Here is a 23493-nt window from a genome sequence, read left to right on the forward strand (position 1 = left end):
ACACATCAGCACACAAACGTACACATCAGCACACAAACATACACATCAGCACACAAACGTACACATCAGCACACAAACGCACACATCAGCATACAATCGCACACATCAGCACACAAACGTACACATCAGCACACAAACGCACACATCAGCACACAAACGTACACATCAGCACACAAACGCACACATCAGCACACAAACGCACACATCAGCACACAAACGCACACATCAGCATACAATCGCACACATCAGCACACAATCGCACACATCAGCACACAAACGCACACATCAGCACACAAACGCACACATCAGCACACAAACGCACACATCAGCATACAATCGCACACATCAGCATACAATCGCACACATCAGCACACAAACGCACACATCAGCACACAAACGCACACATCAGCACACAAACGTACACATCAGCATACAATCGCACACATCAGCACACAAACGCACACATCAACACACAAACGTACACATCAGCACACAAACGCACACATCAGCATACAATTGCACACATCAGCACACAAACGTACACATCAGCACACAAACGTACACATCAGCACACAAATGCACACATCAGCATACAATCGCACACATCAGCACACAAACGTACACATCAGCACACAAACGTACACATCAGCACACAAACGCACACATCAGCACACAAACGCACACATCAGCATACAATCGCACACATCAGCACACAAACGCACACATCACACACAAATGCACACATCAGAATACAATCGCACACATCAGCACACAAACGTACACATCAGCATACAATCGCACACATCAGCACACAAACGTACACATCAGCACACAAACGCACACATCAGCACACAAACGTACACATCAGCACACAAACATACACATCAGCACACAAACGTACACATCAGCACACAAACGCACACATCAGCATACAATCGCACACATCAGCACACAAACGTACACATCAGCACACAAACGCACACATCAGCACACAAACGTACACATCAGCACACAAACGCACACATCAGCACACAAACGCACACATCAGCACACAAACGCACACATCAGCATACAATCGCACACATCAGCATACAATCGCACACATCAGCACACAAACGCACACATCAGCACACAAACGCACACATCAGCACACAAACGCACACATCAGCATACAATCGCACACATCAGCATACAATCGCACACATCAGCACACAAACGCACACATCAGCACACAAACGCACACATCAGCACACAAACGTACACATCAGCATACAATCGCACACATCAGCACACAAACGCACACATCAACACACAAACGTACACATCAGCACACAAACGCACACATCAGCATACAATTGCACACATCAGCACACAAACGTACACATCAGCACACAAACGTACACATCAGCACACAAATGCACACATCAGCATACAATCGCACACATCAGCACACAAACGTACACATCAGCACACAAACGTACACATCAGCACACAAACGCACACATCAGCACACAAACACACACATCAGCACACAAACGCACACATCAGCATACAATCGCACACATCAGCACACAAACGCACACATCACACACAAATGCACACATCAGAATACAATCGCACACATCAGCACACAAACGCACACATCAGCATACAATTGCACACATCAGCACACAAACGCACACATCAGCACACAAACATACACATCAGCACACAAACGCACACATCACACACAAATGCACACATCAGAATACAATCGCACACATCAGCACACAAATGCACACATCAGCACACAAAAACACACATCAGCATACAATCGCACACATCAGCACACAAACAAACACATCAGCATACAATCGCACACATCAGCACACAAACACACACATTACACACATCAGCACACAATCGCACACATCAGCAAACAAACACACACATCAGCACACAAATACACACATCAGCACACAAACACACACATTAGCATACAATCGCACACATCAGCACACAAACACACACATCAGCACACAAACACACACATCAGAACATAATCGCACACATCAGCACACAAACACACACATCAGTACACAAACGCACACATTAGCACACAAACACACACAACAGCACACAAACACACACATCAGCACACAAACACACAGATCAGCACACAAACACACACATCAGCACACAAACACACACATCAGAACATAATCGCACACATCAGCACACAAACACACACATCAGTACACAAACGCACACATTAGCACACAAACACACACATCAGCTCACAAACACACACATCAGCACACAAATGCACACATCAGCACACAAATGCACACATCAGCACACAAACACACACATCAACACAAAAACGCACACATCAGCACACAAACGTACACATCAGCACACAAACACACACATCAACACAAAAACGCACACATCAACACACAAACGCACACATCAACACACAAACGCACACATCAACACACAAACGCACACATCAACACACAAACGCCCATGCTCTGCTTCATTTGGATTGTGTTCAGTACAATTATATTTATGGACTGAAAAAGTTTCTTCACTGTAGAATTCCTAAACCAAGCCCTTCATCCCTGAGTAGGCTGTAAGAAAGATAATCCTGGATTTGGCCAGATATATTCACTGCTTAACATATCTTCCTGCTGCCAATTACTGGTGCGCATTAATAGCACTCAGATTGGTTTGCTCAGACCTGGCACAGATATTAAAAAGCGGAAAATGCTCAGAACTGTGCAATCAGAATTATACAACTTTCAGGAACTTTACCGATCTTTTGGATGCCCTGCACCAAACTAACTGCAGTCTGTATATTCCTGTATTTCTTCCAATATCTGCTATTTGAAGTGCTTTCCTGGTTTATTCACGTTTTCCTCTTCTCTCATTTCCTGTTTATATATGTTGTATATTTATTTACATCCATATTCTGGTATTTCCGTATGTATCATTAATAGATACAAGTATATACACAGGAAGGATGGAAAATAAGTTCTGCTGAAAATAGTATGTAAGTACAGAAATGTAACAGCAATACCACACCGGCTCACAGGACGGAGGGCACATAAAGAGAGGTGGAGGCGGCCGCTGACTGTCACATCATCATCAGGTTATGTAACGCAGCAGTAGGACACTATAGGAGATCGCCAATTAGAGAAGAACAGCCCGAGTGCCAACCGTTAGCAAGCGGCAGTACCCTGTGGGTGCCTGCAATGTACACAGTGGGTGCCAATGTCACAGTGAAGACTTCCAAACATTGTGGATCGCCACAGAGGGACACTACTGATAGCCGCTAGTCTCATCCCCATTAGTCCAACAGCTAGTAGCCACATTTACAAGTGTGTTGTTGTTTTTTTTTTTTACAGTGAGGAAAAAGTATTGTCAGATACCCAGCAATGTTTATTTTAAGCCTTTCCCAACCTGGTCCTTTTTCGTTTCTGCACTTCTGTTTTTTCCTATCAACCTTCCAACAGCCATAAGTTTTCTTTTTTTTATTTTTCCATTGACTTGTTCATTTGGGGGATGAGTTGTCTTTTTGCATGACAACATTTATTTACCAAACAATGTAAAATAAATAAATAAACCAGCAATTCCTCTATTGTTTTTGTAGAGTGTTGTTATTACAACATTCATTGTTTATTTATTTATTTTACTCACTTATACAGCACCATTAATTCCATAGCGCTTGACAGATATTATAATCACTTTCCCCATTGGGGATCACAATCTACATCCCCTATCAGTAAGTCTTTGGAAGAAAACTGGAGAACCCAGATGAAACCCATGCCAACTCCTTGCAGATGTCCTTGGTGGGATTTGAACCCAGGACCCTACCACTGCAAGGCTACAGTGCTAACCACTGAGCCACCGTGCCGCACGTTGCATTCATTGTTCACTGTGCGGTAAAAATGACCTGGAAACTTGATCTTTCGGGTTAGTATGATTACAACTATACCAAACTTGTAAGGCTTTTTTTTTATTTGTTGATGGTTAAAAAAATTCAGAAGTTTGTAAAAAAAAATACATGGTTCATGTTGCCATTTTCCGAGACCCATTTTGGGTTGTGTTATTACGACGTTCATCGCTCATTGTACAGTAATAATGGCCTGGAAATATGATCCTTCAAGTAAGGCTGGGGTCGCACGAGCGTATAAAAAAAATATGTACCATTGTCATCCGTGTACAATCCGTTTTTTTAATCAGCAGCTATTAATTAATTACAGGACCATTTGCAGTTTCCCATCTTACAGAATTGCAAAGTATCCATAAAAATTGGATGTCACACTGATGGGTCAGTATGGCTTCAGTTTTTTTTATCGCATCCATTGAACAACATTGGTGCGAGGACTTTTTTTATATGTTGGTGGTTAAAAAAAATTCAGAACTTTGTAAAACAAAAAAATATGGTTCATGTTGCCATTTTCTGAGAAACCTCTGAGGCTTTTTTTATTTTTACGTTGATGGAGCTGTGTGAGTGCATTTTTTTTTGCACGGCAAGCTGTCATTTTCATCGAAACCACATTTTAATCGCTTTTTGTTTCAATTTTGGAAGGACGTGGCATGACTAAAATACAAAAAATCCCTGCATTTCTATTTTCCTTTTTGCCACATGGAGTTGACCTTATGGGACAATTTTATATTTTGATAGATTGGTCTTTTCCATACTTCAAGATATCAATTTATTATTTTTATTTTATATTTTTGTATTGAGAAGGGAGGTGATTTTAACCTACAGTATTTATTTTTAAAACATTTTATTATTAATAACTACTTAGGTTTTTAGTCCCCCTAGAGGAACCTGCAATCAATTGATCACATATTCATTTTACTTGCTTATATAGCACGATTAATTCCACAGGGCTTTACAGACATCATCATCACTGTCCCTATTGAGGCTCACAATCTACATTCCCTATCAGTATGTCTTTCGAGTGAGGAAACCAGAGAACCCAGAGGAAACCCACGCAGACATGGGGAGAACATACAAACTCCTTGCAGATGTTGTCCTTGGTGAGGTTTGAACCCAGGACCCCAGTGCTGCAAGCCTGCAGTGCTAACCACTGAGCCACAAAATAACTTCCACTACATGCTGTAATACTCCAGTATTGATTGATATATATGTCAAAGATCTCCAGTGGCATTGAAGTGGTTAAACAGTAGTGATCGGAGCTACAGTAGTTCACGTCACTGCTGTTAGTAGCTGGTGCTGACTGTATAACACAGCGGGCTCCTGCATGTTATGGAGCGGACTCAGCTCCATACATCCGCACCCATATAATATGTACTAAGACACCCAACATCGGGAAGGGGTTAAAGAGATTTTATCCATCTTGAATAAATCATGGACAATAAGCTTATCTCAGGGTGTCCTAGGAATCACCTGTATGGTGTGGGGTTTAAGAAGAAACAATAATATTAAGCGGGTACAGACTAGAATAGTCAGGAGACTGACAACCACTCTCAATAACTGTCAGCACACCCTGCCTAAATTGGTGATAATTGGCACAAAAAAAAGCATAAAGCTCATGTTGGATGGATTTTTATGCGTCAGCCACGTTAAGCAATGTGTAAATGTCCATGCACTGACCCCATCATGTATCCCATGACTCAGATCATGCCTTCATTCCTCACACCATAGCACTACTTAGTTAACATGGGCCAGCCTGTCTTTCATCAGCAACTTGGAAGCTGTTGTATTGACCTTGTCTAAATGCTTTCTCACCATTTTATGCTACTCTTTAATCCTCTGAATGAGTAATTGGCTGTTTTTTCCCAAAAGGCCAGGGTGCATTTAACACGAAAATAAAGAACCACTTTGCATTATGCTGAACTCACACTGCAGCGGACAGGATTATAGATGGAAAAGCACTTTTTTCCTCTTGTCCCGAGAGGTTAAGAATGAGGTGAGACCTGGGCTTGATTAAGGTTTGAGTGCAAAACCCTTCTAAATAATAAGTATTTGTATATAATCGCCACAGAGCACATAAATAAATACTGAAAGCCAAAGCGGCCAGTGTGTGCCCCAGTCTGAGCTACCAGGAGGCACGGCGTATTACTGTATGCCGCCATAGCCGATCTCTGCCATCATCTGCTATTAGACAATCAATCAAACTCATATCTATCTACAGTATCTATCTATAGTAACTATCTGTCTATTGTGGTTAAATACTGTATCTATAGTATCTACCTTCATAAGTTATATCTATGTATAGTTTCTTCCTACATAAGTTATATCTATCTATATTATCTACCTATATACAGTATTTATTTTTCTACAATATCTACCTATATATCCTGTAAGCGATATCTCTCTATAGTATATACCTATATACAGTATATCTATCTATAGTATCTACCTATATACAGTATTTATTTATCTATAATATCTACCTATATACCCAGTATGTGATATCTCTCTATAGTATCTACCTATATGCAGGATATCAATCTATAGCATATACCTATATAAAGTGTATACAATATCTATCTATAGTATCTACCCATATACAGTATATACAATGTCTATCTATAGTATCTACCCATATACAGTGTATAGTTTCTATTTATCTATAGTATCTACCTATATACATTGTATACAATATCTATCTATAGTATCTATCCATATACAGTGTATACAATGTCTATCTATAGTATCTACCCATATACAGTGTATAGTTTCTATTTATCTATAGTATCTACCTATATACATTGTATACAATATCTATCTATAGTATCTACCCATATACAGTGTATACAATGTCTATCTATAGTATCTACCCATATACAGTGTATACAATGTCTATCTATATTATCTACCCATATACAGTGTATACAATGTCTATCTATAGTATCTACCCATATACAGTGTATACAATGTCTATCTATATTATCTACCCATATACATTGTATACAATGTCTATCTGTAGTATCTACCCATATACAGTGTATACAATGTCTATCTATAGTATCTACCCATATACAGTGTATAGTTTCTATTTATCTATAGTATCTACCTATATACAGTGTATACAATATCTATCTATAGTATCTACCCATATACAGTGTATACAATATCTATATTATCTACCCATATACAGTGTATACAATGTCTATCTATAGTATCTACCTATATAAAGTGTATACAATATCTATCTATAGTATCTACCCATATACAGTATATACAATGTCTATCTATAGTATCTACCCATATACAGTGTATAGTTTCTATTTATCTATAGTATCTACCTATATACATTGTATACAATATCTATCTATAGTATCTATCCATATACAGTGTATACAATGTCTATCTATAGTATCTACCCATATACAGTGTATAGTTTCTATTTAACTATAGTATCTACCTATATACATTGTATACAATATCTATCTATAGTATCTACCCATATACAGTGTATACAATGTCTATCTATAGTATCTACCCATATACAGTGTATACAATGTCTATCTATAGTATCTACCCATATACAGTGTATACAATGTCTATCTATATTATCTACCCATATACATTGTATACAATGTCTATCTGTAGTATCTACCCATATACAGTGTATACAATGTCTATCTATAGTATCTACCCATATACAGTGTATAGTTTCTATTTATCTATAGTATCTACCTATATACAGTGTATACAATATCTATCTATAGTATCTACCCATATACAGTGTATACAATATCTATATTATCTACCCATATACAGTGTATACAATGTCTATCTATAGTATCTACCCATATACAGTGTATACAATGTCTATCTATATTATCTACCCATATACATTGTATACAATGTCTATCTATAGTATCTACCCATATACAGTGTATACAATGTCTATCTATAGTATCTACCCATATACAGTGTATAGTTTCTATTTATCTATAGTATCTACCTATATACATTGTATACAATATCTATCTATAGTATCTACCCATATACAGTGTATACAATATCTATATTATCTACCCATATACAGTGTATACAATGTCTATCTATAGTATCTACCCATATACAGTGTATACAATGTCTATCTATAGTATCTACCCATATACAGTGTATACAATGTCTATCTATATTATCTACCCATATACATTGTATACAATGTCTATCTATAGTATCTACCCATATACAGTGTATACAATGTCTATCTATAGTATCTACCCATATACAGTGTATAGTTTCTATTTATCTATAGTATCTACCTATATACATTGTATACAATATCTATCTATAGTATCTACCCATATACAGTGTATACAATATCTATATTATCTACCCATATACAGTGTATACAATGTCTATCTATAGTATCTACCCATATACAGTTTATACAATGTCTATCTATAGTATCTACCCATATACAGTGTATACAATGTCTATCTATATTATCTACCCATATACAATGTATATAATGTCTATCTATATTATCTACCCATATACAGTGTATACAATGTCTATCTATATTATCTACCCATATACAGTGTATACAATGTCTATCTATAGTATCTACCCATATACAGTGTATACAATGTCTATCTATATTATCTACCCATATACATTGTATACAATGTCTATCTATAGTATCTACCCATATACAGTGTATAGTTTCTATTTATCTATAGTATCTACCTATATACAGTGTATACAATATCTATCTATAGTATCTACCCATATACAGTGTATACAATATCTATATTATCTACCCATATACAGTGTATACAATGTCTATCTATATTATCTACCCATATACAGTGTATACAATGTCTATCTATAGTATCTACCCATATACAGTGTATACAATATCTATATTATCTACCCATATACAGTGTATACAATATCTATCTATAGTATCTACCCATATACAGTGTATACAATATCTATATTATCTACCCATATACAGTGTATAGTTTCTATTTATCTATAGTATCTACCTATATACAGTGTATACAATATCTATCTATAGTATCTATCTATATACAGTATTAATCTATTTATAGTATCTATGTTTCTACAGTATCTATCTTCTATTTATCTATGTATATAATCTTTCCACACTATCCACAGCATCTATTTATCTATTGTATCTATCCATCTAAGTAAAGAAAAGCTGAAGAAACTCTGTTGTAGCAAACGGTGCAAACCCAGGGACTTCAATCAAATCAACATGTAGAAATGATGGAAAAAATGGCAGCACTCCAAGATTCAAGTAAAAAGAAAAAGTTGTGCCTTTATTAAGTCATGTGGTTACAGCAATGTTTCAGTCCCTCCTGAAAAAGCAAATTAAACGTTGCTGTAACCACATGACTTAATAAAGGCACAACTTTTTCTTTTTACTTGAATCTTGGAGTGCTGCCATTTTTTCCATCATTTCTTTCTATCTATCTATCTATCTATCTATCTATCTATCTATCTATCTATCTATCTATCTATCTATCTAGCTAGCTAGCTAGCTATCTATCTATCTAGCTAGCTATCTATCTATCTATTTATCTATATCCATATAGCTCTCCATATCTACCATATCCATCTATTTATCTATCCATATCTATCTAACTATAAATCTATCTATCTATCTATCTATCTATCTATCTATCTATCTATCTATCTATCTATCTATCTATCTATATCCATATAGCTCTCCATATCTACCATATCTACCATATCCATCTATTTATCTATCCATATCTATTTATCTATCTATCTATCTATCTATATCTAATTTCTATCAAATGTTTTCAGGATATTTTATGCTAAAAGCAATATATCAATCTATTTTTTATCTAATATCTACAGTATTTATCTATTTCATAACTATTATCTATCATCTGTCTATTTTTATCTAATATCTACAGTATCTAATATATACTAAATATCTATTTTCTATCTAATCTCTACAATATCTATCTATCTATCTATCGTGTCTATCTCTATCTATCTATTTATCTATCATCTATCTATCTATCTATCTATCGTGTCTATCTCTATCTATCTATCTATCTATCATCTATCTATCTATCGTGTCTATCTCTATCTATCTATCATCTATCTATCTATCTATCTATCTATCGTGCCTATCTCTATCTATCTATCATCTATCTATCTATCATCTATCTATCGTGCCTATCTCTATCTATCTATCTATCTATCTATCGTGTCTATCTCTATCTATCTATCTATCGTGTCTATCTCTATCTATCATCTATCTATCTATCGTGTCTATCTCTATCTATCATCTATCTATCTATCGTGTCTCTATCTATCTATCTATCATCTATCTATCTATCTATCGTGTCTATCTCTATCTATCTATCATCTATCTATCTATCTATCGTGCCTATCTCTATCTATCTATCTATCTATCTATCGTGTCTATCTCTATCTATCTATCTATCATGTATCTATCTATCGTGCCTATCTCTATCTATCTATCTATCTATCATCTATCTATCTATCGTGTCTATCTCTATCTATCTATCATCTATCTATCTATCTATCTATCTATCTATCCTATCTCTATCTATCTATCGTGTCTATCTCTATCTATCTATCATCTATCTATCTATCTATCGTGTCTATCTCTATCTATCTATCATCTATCTATCTATCTATCTATCGTGTCTATCTATCTATCTATCATCTATCTATCTATCGTGTCTATCTCTATCTATCTATCATCTATCTATCTATCTATCTATCGTGTCTATCTCTATCTATCTATCTATCGTGTCTATCTCTATCTATCTATCTATCATCTATCTATCTATCATCTATCTATCTATCGTGCCTATCTCTATCTATCTATCTATCATCTATCTATCTATCTATCGTGTCTATCTCTATCTATCTATCTATCATCTATCTATCTATCTATCGTGTCTATCTCTATCTATCTATCTATCGTGTCTATCTCTATCTATCTATCATCTATCTATCATCTATCTATCTATCTATCGTGCCTATCTCTATCTATCTATCATCTATCTATCTATCGTGTCTATCTCTATCTATCTATCATCTATCTATCTATCTATCCATCTATCTATCGTGTCTATCTCTATCTATCTATCATCTATCTATCTATCTATCGTGTCTATCTCTATCTATCATCTATCTATCGTGTCTATCTCTATCTATCTATCTATCTATCGTGTCTATCTCTATCTATCTATCTATCATCTATCTATCTATCGTGCCTATCTCTATCTATCTATCTATCATCTATCTATCGTGTCTATCTCTATCTATCTATCATCTATCTATCTATCTATCTATCTATCTATCTATCTATCGTGTCTATCTCTATCTATCTATCTATCTATCTATCGTGTCTATCTCTATCTATCTATCTATCTATCTATCATCTATCTATCTATCTATCGTGCCTATCTCTATCTATCTATCTATCATCTATCTATCTATCGTGTCTATCTCTATCTATCTATCTATCATCTATCTATCTATCGTGCTTATCTCTATCTATCTATCTATCGTGCCTATCTCTATCTATCTATCTATCTATCATTTATCTATCTATCATCTATCTATCTATCGTGTCTATCTCTATCTATCTATCTATCATCTATCTATCGTGTCTATCTCTATCTATCTATCTATCTAGCTAGCTATCTATCTATTTATCTATATCCATATAGCTCTCCATATCTACCATATCCATCTATTTATCTATCCATATCTATCTATCTATAAATCTATCTATCTATCTATCTATCTATCTATATTCATATAGCTCTTCATATCTACCATATCTACCATATCCATCTATTTATCTATCCATATCTATTTATCTATCTATCTATCTATCTATCTATCTATCTATATCTAATTTCTATCAAATGTTTTCAGGATATTTTATGCTAAAAGCAATATATCAATCTATTTTTTATCTAATATCTACAGTATTTATCTATTTCATAACTATTATCTATCATCTGTATATTTTTATCTAATATCTACAGTATCTAATATATATTAAATATCTATTTTCTATCTAATCTCTACAATATCTATCTATCTATCTATCGTGTCTATCTCTATCTATCATCTATCTATCTATCTATCGTGTTTATCTCTATCTATCTATTTATCTATCATCTATCTATCTATCTATCGTGTCTATCTCTATCTATCTATCTATCTATCGTGTCTATCTCTATCTATCTATCTATCTATCATCTATCTATCTATCTATCTATCTATCGTGCCTATCTCTATCTATCTATCATCTATCTATCTATCGTGCCTATCTCTATCTATCTATCTATCATCTATCTATCGTGTCTATCTCTATCTATCTATCTATCTATCTATCTATCGTGCCTATCTCTATCTATCTATCATCTATCTATCTATCGTGTCTATCTCTATCTATCTATCTATCATCTATCTATCATCTATCTATCTATCTATCATCTATCTATCTATCTATCTATCTATCGTGTCTATCTCTATCTATCTATCTATCATCTATCTATCTATCTATCTATCGTGCCTATCTCTATCTATCTATCATCTATCTATCTATTGTGTCTATCTCTATCTATCTATCATCTATCTATCTATCTATCTATCTATCGTGTCTATCTCTATCTATCTATCTATCATCTATCTATCGTGTCTATCTCTATCTATCTATCATCTATCTATCTATCGTGTCTATCTCTATCTATCTATCATCTATCTATCTATCGTGTCTATCTCTATCTATCTATCTATCATCTATCTATCTATTTATCTATCTATCGTGTCTATCTCTATCTATCTATCTATCTATCTATCTGTCGTGTCTATCTCTATCTATCTATCATCTATCTATCTATCATCTATCTATCTATCTATCTATCGTGCCTATCTCTATCTATCTATCTATCATCTATCTATCTATCTATCTATCGTGTCTATCTCTATCTATCTATCATCTATCTATCTATCGTGTCTATCTCTATCTATCTATCTATCGTGTCTATCTCTATCTATCTATCTATCATCTATCTATCTATCTATCGTGTCTATCTCTATCTATCTATCTATCGTGCCTATCTCTATCTATCTATCATCTATCTATCTATCGTGTCTATCTCTATCTATCTATCATCTATCTATCTATCGTGTCTATCTCTATCTATCTATCTATCATCTATCTATCTATCTATCTATCTATCGTGTCTATCTCTATCTATCTATCTATCATCTATCTATCTATCTATCTATCGTGCCTATCTCTATCTATCTATCTATCTATCGTGCCTATCTCTATCTATCTATCTATCTATCATTTATCTATCTATCTATCATCTATCTATCTATCGTGTCTATCTCTATCTATCTATCTATCATCTATCGTGTCTATCTCTATCTATCATATCTATCTATCTATCATCTATCTTTCTATCTATCTATCATCTATCTATCTATCTATCGTGCCTATCTCTATCTATCTATCTATCTATCGTGCCTATCTCTATCTATCTATCTATCTATCATTTATCTATCTATCTATCATCTATCTATCTATCGTGTCTATCTCTATCTATCTATCTATCATCTATCGTGTCTATCTCTATCTATCATATCTATCTATCTATCATCTATCTTTCTATCTATCTATCATCTATCTATCTATCTATATCTGAACTATAGCTGTAGTGACTGTTTTGGGGACTGTGACCGCTGGAAGGTCCTGGGTCACCGGGCAGGCAAGAAGCTCTTGCACACACAAGCACTGCCACAGGGGGCAGCACTGCAATTGGGTCCAGAGGTGATGAGCGCTGTGGAGCTGGCAGAGCGTGCGGCAATGCGTTAATAAGCGGAGGAGGGCACCATTTAAATATTTTCTGTAGGTGGTGATTGGCTGATACATACAGAGGTGTAAGTAGAACAAACAATTTAATTTTATAAACCTGGAAACAGATAAGATACAGTTTGGTAGATTTATTAAACCTGTTTCATAATCAGACGGCCTAAAATTAGGAGATGACCCAAAATGACCACAGTGGCTCCAAGCTTTGTGACAGGTCTGGTGCATAATAAGCACTTATCACTTAGGTCACCTCTTACTTGGCTGACTTTTGACCAATATTTTGTGACATTAATGAATTTTTCATGACTTTTTTTCTACTCCTCTCTAGATACTTTAAAATAAGGTGCAAAACAGTGGAAGAATTCTGGCAGATTTGGAGGAATAAGTCTCCAGTGCTGACCTCCGCAGGGAAAATCTAGTATTACTTGTGCTATAAGTGAATGTCGGTCATGATCTCGTATAGATTCAGATGCTTCTTAAATAAATTCTTTAGCTAGAAAATGAAACTTTCCTAGAAGAAACATGACTTCAAGTAATGTAGGCAACCAACATGTCACCTTATAGAGCTCATGGAGCTATGGGAACATATTGGAGGGGTCTATGCAATTGGTAACAGAAGGTGGAGGTTGAATATGAGACCGGTTATGCTTCGTTCTTAGAATAAATGACTAGAATTCAAGTAATTAGTAATGTTCCAAAGCAGCCCTGATGGTAACCGTCACATAGATGAAGTTATATATCTGCACAGCATTGCTCTGCTTGAGTTCTTATAGCCGTCGACCAGATGGTTGTGGCTTACAGTGTATACCATCTGTCCTTTATGTCTAATTCTAACATTTAGGGATGAGATCAGCCCAGAATCGCCTTGAGTCACCTTCGCTGTGTCCACTAATTGAGACATTACTCTGTAAAGTTCTTAGATGCGGGTTTCATCCCTGGGGCACAGATTTCTCTAGAAAATGGAGGTCCCCATTCCTCAAATTTCAATGCAGTGGAGAGGTGGACGGCCTCAAATGACTTCCAGGGGTGTTTGAACAAACGCCAAGCTCAGCTTTATGAACATCCCTAGAAGTCATCAGAAAGGGTTGTGCATTCATGGCCACCACGCCAGTAGAACTTGGGGCTAGAAGAGAGACAGTAGACCCCTTTTTGATATAGGTCTGCTGGGATATGGATCTGTTGTATCTCAGACATTTGTAGCATATGTATAGGATGTCTAAATATCTGAGATGAGACACCCCTTTAATCAGATCCTCAAACATTGTAGGCTATAACACCAACTCTACATATTATAGACAGGATATCGTTAGATGTTTGGACAGGATAGACATGTTCTTACCTTTACACACAGTGTGGTTCTCGGGTTCATATCCAGCTTTGCAAGTGCATCTTCCTATAGGAACCATCCATTCGCCATCTCCATTGCAGTACAGTTTAATATGTACATCCACTTCCTCTGCATTTGGGATACAGGTCCCTCTTGATATCACCAATGATGTGCTTTCTGCCCCAGTCATGGTTTCAGGGAAGACTGCAAAATTTTGAACCACACTAGGGCACTTTTTGAAGAAGACACGGACGGACAGGAGCGACATGCATGCTCCATAGTCCTGGAAGGCTAAATAGAAGCCACTGCGAGTCAATGGGCCAAAACTGCGAACCTCTGTGTTCACCTTCATCAGCCTCCCACCAAAGTCCACTTGTGAGAAACTCTCGTCGGCAGCTATGGTGTCCACTTTAAGATAAGGGGCATCGTTCCAAAAGGCAGAGTCTTTATTTGCAACATGGGAGTCTGTCTCATAATAATATAAGTTGAATGTCTCCTTACAAGATCCCGGCACATTGGGGAGACTACTACAGTCCCGCACAGTAAAACGCATTTCCACGTAGACGCGTTGGGCGTTCCGCCTTGGAATAAAGGTGGTGCGGAGCCAGTTGTTTTGGTTAGGCCCAAAGACATTACACACTTGATATGTGCGGATAGTGTTGAGGTTTTCATCATAGCCACTTACTTCTTCCCACTGCAAGAAAAGAAAATTGCAATTACATATTCTATAAAATATCCGTATACACTTGTGTAGTAAAGTTCTTTCAATCGGTGGCACAGTGTCAAATGACTACCCAAATAGTGACCTTGTGATCATCCTTGTATTATTGGAGCTGATATGTATTTTGGTGACAAAAGAATCAGCGTAACTCATGTTTTATTCATTAAAGCCCCACTCTTTCTATGTGTAGGAGTCCAGTGGGCGGTACTTTCAGTGATTGACAACCTTCCCTGTATGACAGTGCATGGAGATAACCGTCAATCACCAGTAGGATTGCCTAATAGACTACTAGGTATAGAAAGGAAAGGGATGTCTCTCCTCCGGCTCTGGCCATGATGTCCAAAATGGGTCTGCCAAGTGACAGGTTCAAAGGTTTTCAAGGAGTCAAACTCAAGAGCTCCATACAGTGATATGTAGATAGTGAACCATATTGCACCTTCCTAACAGACAGGTCATGTAGGCTGTAGCTTTGCTATTGGTCTTCACAACCAAAGACAAGTAAGATGCTACCGTAGCCAAGAATAAATCTTTTATCTATTCACCTCATCCTAATAATTATCACAGGCCTGCACAAAAAAAAGATTTTTCAGGTGACAAGGTTTTCTTTAATGGATGTAGGGTATTTTGAGGGTGCAGAATTCAAAAATCCCATTACTTTTGCTGAATTGGTTTTAGTTTTTCAGATAATTAATCTATGAAAATAATGCATTCCCCCAAGCGACTTGGGTGTGATAACAAATGCAATAGCTTTTGGTCTTTTGACTCTTCAACAGTGTCTTAGGTAATGAAATATACCAGTGTTATGGGTTACTCGGCACAGTCAGTTTGTGGTCGTGCAGAGCTACTGTGACATTCCTCATCCTTGTACTTTTCTATATTGTACATATAATAACTGGTTTCAACTGGTGTCAGGTAAAAAAAAAATCTTTAAAGGGAATCTGTCACCAGGTGTCAGAAGTTTTGATAAAATCAAAGTTTTATCAATAGGAGTTTACCACTAAAGGACTAGTAAAACTGCTACTATGTAGTCCAACCTCGCCTCCATCACTGATTGGCAGCATTTTGTCTACACTGTGCATAGGCAGAAAGCTGCCAATCAGTGGTGTGGGCGCAGTTATACAGAACTCAGCATTCAGAGAATTGGCATATCTGCAGTAGATAAAACAGTGATTTTATCAATACTACAGCAAGCAGTCCAGTAAGTGATACATGACTGGAATCAGAATCTCTGCTTTAACATTATGCTGCTCTCAGATGGGATAGCAAAAACCTGGTGACAGATTCTCTTCAATTTCAATTAACCTATTACTCAATACATACAATATGGCATTAAAAAATTAACCTAAAAAAAGTCCTTTGCCCTCATCAGGGATCCCAGTGGATATCTACTAAAAATACTTTACTTTTGCTTACTACTGCTACCTGTGACTTAAAACATCAAGAAAATATTGTACTTTTACTGTTAAATGCCCTAAACAGGTTTTCCGGGATTTCAGATCAGATCAGTGAGGTCCAACTTCTCGTTCAGCTGATTGAAGGGGTTATGGAATACTGGAAGTGACACAGCTCCATACATTGTGTAGTGGCCAAGAGTGGTACTGCAGCATCTCCTATACAAGTCAATGAAGTTGCAGTACCATTCTCATATAGCTCCGTCATATTAAAGTCCCCAAAAACCTCTTGAACATGAAAAAAAACTTAAAGGTGATGTTTCACAATAAGATGTCATGTGTCTGCGTGAGGAATTATGCTATTTATGTCCATTTTAAATGACTTGCATCCTGTATTTTAAGCCGTTTTTCTCCCTCCCCTCTACTTAGGATTTTATAGTCACTGCAGACAGATCTGTAGGCAGTTTTTGAGCGTGAATGATGAGTACAGAAGACAAAAAATGACTGATAAGTGGAGAAAGAGGCATATTTTTTTCTGATATGATATATTACAAAGTTCTTATCTTAATGAAAACAAAAATGTTACTATATTATGGGTGCGGGCAGGGGGCCAAGTTGTATATAGCATTGAGCCAAGCTATTGCAGACCTCACCAATAAAATCCCCCCAACTAATCCCACCAAGGCATTATACCTGCGGCTTCATCTTCTAACCCCATCATCGGCAGCTTCATTTCTCTTATCTTAAAGTAACAGTACCCTGATCGCACCGAGCAGTCCACAGCACGATGGAATCACACTCCAGTGCCCAGCCAAGTACTTCACATGGTGAATATGACGGATGTTGGCTCAGAAGTGACATGATGGGAGAATTACTTTATGTAAAAGGATGTAGATCCAAAGCGTAAGACGCTACGGCAATGTAAATCAGTGATGCTATGTCAGACAGATGGCGTTCCTGAATACAAGAGCATGCCATATTAAAATGGAGTCTGAGGCTTTTAAAGCGTCAAGTGAAACATCAGCCAGGGAAGCACAAACCGGTGCTATTTGCATGTAAAATTACCTTTTGTCTGGTAAGAGCTCTGCATTTTATCTCTATGGAGAATTCTCCTTCTGCAGCACTCTGCTCCTCGCCAGCATAACTCGTCTTCTGAGAACTGTGCATTTTTACATTTTGCATAAAGCAGATCCCCCACTAAGCATCATCTTGTCTACTCCTGGCTCATTATCTACATTTCTGCTACTCTTGCATCACAAAGGTAAGTGATATTAATCACAAAGATTAATTTGGCTGGATAGCACTTCATGGTACTTTAGAAATTTGCGCTCCGCAAGCTCCGGGGAGGAAGTCACCGCAGCAACTAATTAAAACCTCATCTTAAAAAGCAATGTTATTGTTCTGATAATGAAATAAACAGGAGATGAAGGAGGATAAGGTGCGTGCGGAGAGGCAGTGGCGGAAGTCTTCATTCCTACCAATATTAGTCCTGACAATCACGGCAAATCCGACTGTCAATAATAATAACAATGTACATTAAACAATTACCAAAATTAAGCCCCTGGCCTTGTAGCATATCCCGTAGTGAATCAGATGCTTCCTTAATTATCACCAGCATTTTTTTTTTATAATTTCTGTAATGCATAACCATTGCAAATAAATATAATAAATTGCCATAAACTGATTTGCCAAAGCCAAACTACCTGCCTCTTCAATGCAGATCCTGATTTACCGTTTATGGACCCGCTAAAAAAAACGATTCAGTAAATGTTTATTTAAGTAGTATGGTGCCGCCTGGTGCTTAAAGTGTATACAATGTGCCAAGAATGGACACAGACAGAAGAGGGCCCCTGTGCAAGAACAATGCATGGGCCCTTTACAGTCCAATAGCTCATCATAATGCATATTTCCACCAGCTTTGGAGGTGGTAGTGGCCCCCTTACCTAAGGGACCGCCCTGCGGTTGCACAGGTTGCACCAATGGTATGTCCGCCCCTGCAATATGTGCAATTTTCGGAGCTGAGTGCAGGTGGTGTAAAGTCGCTCTCCCCACAGACAGATTTTTGCATAGTGATCCTCTATTCACTACTATAGACATAAGGACCAATACATCAAAATGCTTATGCCAGAAAACTGGTGTGAAACACCAACACGCCCTCCTCGCTGATCTCTGCAGCTACTGTTTAGGGCAGTGGTGCCCAACCTTTCTTACACTGAGAACCACATTCAGGTCTGATAGATGGTAGGGATGAGAGGACCCGTGGGAGTTCGGGTTCTGATACCCGACCCAAACAACTTTATTACAAAGTTCAGTTTGGGTACCAGAACTATACCAAACTTGAATCAGAACTCAGTGGAAAACAATGGGGACCCAGACTTTTGAACTGGAAAAATTCTCCCTCTTTCTCTCCTCCGTGTTCGGAGATCAGCGCCGGACACTAACTGTTCGCTATGAACCCCAAACTTTTAAATTCGGGTTCGCTCATCTTTAATAGATGGTCATGAGCCATATTCAGTGGGACCCCTACCACTTACATCATAGTCACGCCACAAAACGCACAGTCCTTGTATGTCCCCACAGAAAACACACCAAAACCTTGTGCCCCCCCCCCCTTCCTTATTGGCAGAATAATTACATACGGAGGTTCCCACTTTACCCCCTTTTGGTATTCTTGCATCAAGCAGATTCACCACACTACTGCATCCAGTTTCAAGACCCCTCTAACTGGTAGTATCATCCTATCTCTAGTTTACTATATTTATCCTCCCTTTCCCACCAGTATACACACATCCAGATCTGCTCTTATGTACAGGGCTTCTCACAATAGTCAGCATCAGAAGACCTTTTCTTCATAATTGTTTGCTAAACCTGGTGCTATTGTATCAACCTGGCAGACAGCATAGAGTCACACAACATGTCGCTGTGAGCCACATGTGGCTCCCGAGCCACAGATTGGGGACCCCTGGTGTAATGATACAGCAGAGCAGAGTTATGTATCATTTCAAACCCTTCCAGATCTCACCTCACAGTGCTGTCAGCCCTCATACTGATTGCTGTGAGATGAGATCTGAAAGTGTTAGTAATGATATATAACTCAGCTCTGCTGTATCTCTACACAGCAGCTGCAGAGAACAGTGAGCAGAGTTGGGCGTGTTCTTTTTTCCCCTGTGTGTCGCTGCCTGCTTAATATTGGTCAGTGTCATGCAAGGGAAGAAGTACATACCCCCAAATAAGAATCTCTGCTAACTTAACTTAAGGTACATTATTACTTAAACTTTATAAGCGAATATCTTCGCAACAGAGAGGAGAATTTAAAAAAATAAACTTTTTTTATTCAGCTCTGCAGCCACGATTCCATGGCGTGACCAGTTTAACATGCTGAAACTGGTAAAGGTCCTCTTTAGCTACCGGAGCTGACGAGCATTGATACTCAGCAATGTTTGATAATCCTACTTCTGTCTGATATATATATATGACGCGCCCCTGGGCCTGTGTCGCGCTGCGTTGCGCACGCGGGAGCTTACCCGGAGCCGGATCTCTTGAGGGTTGTAGTCTCGTGGCGGTGACCCGGTCCGTGCCCAGGGAGTCAAACTGAGCGGCGATGTAACAGCGGTAGATGTAGGACGACTACGCCACCCGTTGAATGCAGCTATGGAGCTGTCGCTGCAGGACAGTCCGCTGAGGCCGGTGGATGGATGGTGCAGCGTAGATGGTATAACCCCCAACGGGAGGGGTATGGCCTCAGGGCAGCAGGTGTGGATGATGGGGGTAGCAGGAACCACTCAGAGACGGTGCGGTGTAATTCAGGGTCTTTACTGGTAACAACGATAGACCCTCCCGGAGTACTTGCTAGTGAACGGGGCCTGGTCAGTCCTTGAGCAGATGGGATCTCCCCTGGCCAGGCGGAGTTGTAGGCCTCCCAAACTGACTGTACTCTTCTGGCTACCTTGCTAGAGGCGGGTATAAGTAGCCCACGTCCCTGAGTGTACCGTGTGGTGCTCACCCGTATGGCCGGTGACTCGGGGCCTTCTAATGGCTTCCGCTCCACGATGGCGGTGCTGGTCCCACGCGTGTGACCGTGCCTTCGGGTTTTTGGGCCTGAGGACCTGAAATCCCCTGCCGGTCGGCTTCTGCTGCTGGGTAAGAGTTAGTCCTCACAGCCTCGGACGCCGGGTCCGGTAAGAAAGCTTCTCAGTCAGGGCGAGCTCTGCAGCTGCCAGCCCCTGACTCGTAGTAGTATTGCTTCTGCTGTTTCTTGTCTCTACTCTCCTTGACTGCTAACCCTGCTTCAGCCCCGGGTTTATATAGGGGAAGTTCTTCCCCTCCCAAGACTGGGCAGGAGGTGTGGCATGCACAGGATCCCTGACCAAAGGACCTCCCACCTGCTCTCAGACATAATATCTCTATCACTGTGGCAACCAGACCCCTGGGGTGTCACATTCCCCCCTAGTGAAATTTAGTACTCCGGGACTAAACATATTTTAGAAAAACATAACAAGATATAACAATAACAATACAATAAAGAAACACATAAAGGTGGTCACGGCATGTCCGTAACCGGGTGCAGTCTTTGAAGAAAGCAAGGTGTCCATTTCACCAAAACAGGGAGACGTAACCAGGTAGGGGTCTGTCCTACCCCGAGTCCTTAACAGTCTCTAGTCCATCCTGGGTTACGCTCCAACTATGTACAAGGATTCCCGGTAAATCCACCAAGGATTCCTAAAAATAACTGGAAACACAAAATTATACACAAGCAACAATACACAGATAAACATAAATAAAACAATTTATACACTTCAAATCCTCCACCGTGCGGGTAACTGGCCTCTAGTGGCCCTAGTGGACCTACGGAGCTGACTGTCTGGCCCTGAACTACAGGGTGTAGGAGCTGTCAAGGGTAAACTGGGCAGCTGTCTACCGGCTCTTTGTCTCACTAGGGGTACGGCAGGCTCACTATAAGCAGAGGGTTGATCCTCCTGTTCTGCTTGTGTGGAGTCTTCTGCCTCCTGGACCGGCTGTTCTTCCAGCTCTACCTGTTGCTCCGTAGGTGCTTGGGATGCTGGTTGGAGGAAGGTGAGTACGGGTACCACAACTGCACCATTGACTTGAGTCCAAGACCGAGGGAAGTCCCCGAGCACAGTACTAACCATATCTTCCCTTTCCTCTACGGGTCGATGGTCTTCTTGTTCCTCTTCAGGGTTCCTCAGTTGTTCGGGACACTTCTTCAGGTGGTCCCGGGATACAATGGCTGTAGTTTCCCCTCCGTCTTTACTGATGGTACAAACCTTCGGGTTCTCGTGACTTGAGGGCAGTACGGTGTACGGGTCCTTTTCCCACTGGTCGTCCAACTTGTGGAGCCGTCTCTTCCTCTTCAAGACCTGCTCTCCGGGTACCAGGGGAACAGCGGGAGCATACTGGTTGTAAGTTTTCTCTTGTCTTTCCCTAGCCTGACAGAGACTTCGCTCCACGCTCTCCTGTACTCTCCGGTACTGCTGCTGCCTCTCCGTGTCCCAGTCTGTTTCTGGTGAAGTGTCCTCGGGTGTCAGGACTCCCATTTCCAGGTCAACAGGTAACTTACCAGGTCTTGCCCTCATTAGGTAAGCCGGGGTACAGTTGGTGGAACCTACCGGGATGTGGTTGTATAGGTCCACCAGATCGGGCAACTTCTCAGGCCACAGACTGCGTTCTTCCAGGGGCAACGTTTTTAAAAGATCCATTACCACCTGGTTCATTTTCTCACAAAGTCCATTAGTTTGCGGATGGTAGGGTGTCGTCCTTATCTTCCGGCAGCCATACAGATTGCAGAATTCCTGGAAGACCTCCGCTTCAAAGGCAGGTCCCTGGTCCGTCAGCACTTGGTCCGGGTACCCGTGTGGACGGCAAAAGTGCTGCTGGAAGGCTCTAGCTGCTGTTTGAGCCGTTAAGTCCTTGACGGGGACGACAACCAAGAACCGGGAGTAATGATCCACGATGGTTAACGCGTAGACGTAGCCACTTCTGCTTGGGGTCAGTTTTACATGATCCAAGGCTACCAGTTCCAACGGTTGCCGGGTGACGATGGACTGCAGGGGAGTCTTCTGGCTGGCACGGTCCTTCCTTCTCAGGTTGCACGGGCCACAGTCTCTGCACCACTTCTCAATGGTTCCCCTCATGCCTACCCAGTGGAATCGCTCGCGCAGCAGGAACTCCAGCTTC

At 39.2% G+C, this 23493-nt stretch overlaps 1 protein-coding gene across 3 annotated transcripts in view; it reads right to left on the minus strand.

Moving 5' to 3' along the window:
* The window catches only part of EPHB1 (EPH receptor B1), a 435557-nt gene that overhangs the window by 204128 nt on the left and 207936 nt on the right, over positions 1 to 23493 (minus strand). For all 3 annotated transcript variants that reach the window (XM_073674309.1, XM_073674308.1, XM_073674307.1), the window contains exon 3: positions 15199 to 15880. In XM_073674309.1, the coding sequence (XP_073530410.1) occupies positions 15199 to 15880 (682 nt within the window). The remainder of the gene's footprint in view (positions 1 to 15198; positions 15881 to 23493) is intronic.

The sequence above is a fragment of the Phyllobates terribilis genome, unplaced genomic scaffold, assembly GCF_046119375.1.
Source record: "Phyllobates terribilis strain yellow unplaced genomic scaffold, ASM4611937v1 Scaffold_3__8_contigs__length_932513732, whole genome shotgun sequence".
Classification (NCBI taxonomy): domain Eukaryota; kingdom Metazoa; phylum Chordata; class Amphibia; order Anura; family Dendrobatidae; genus Phyllobates; species Phyllobates terribilis.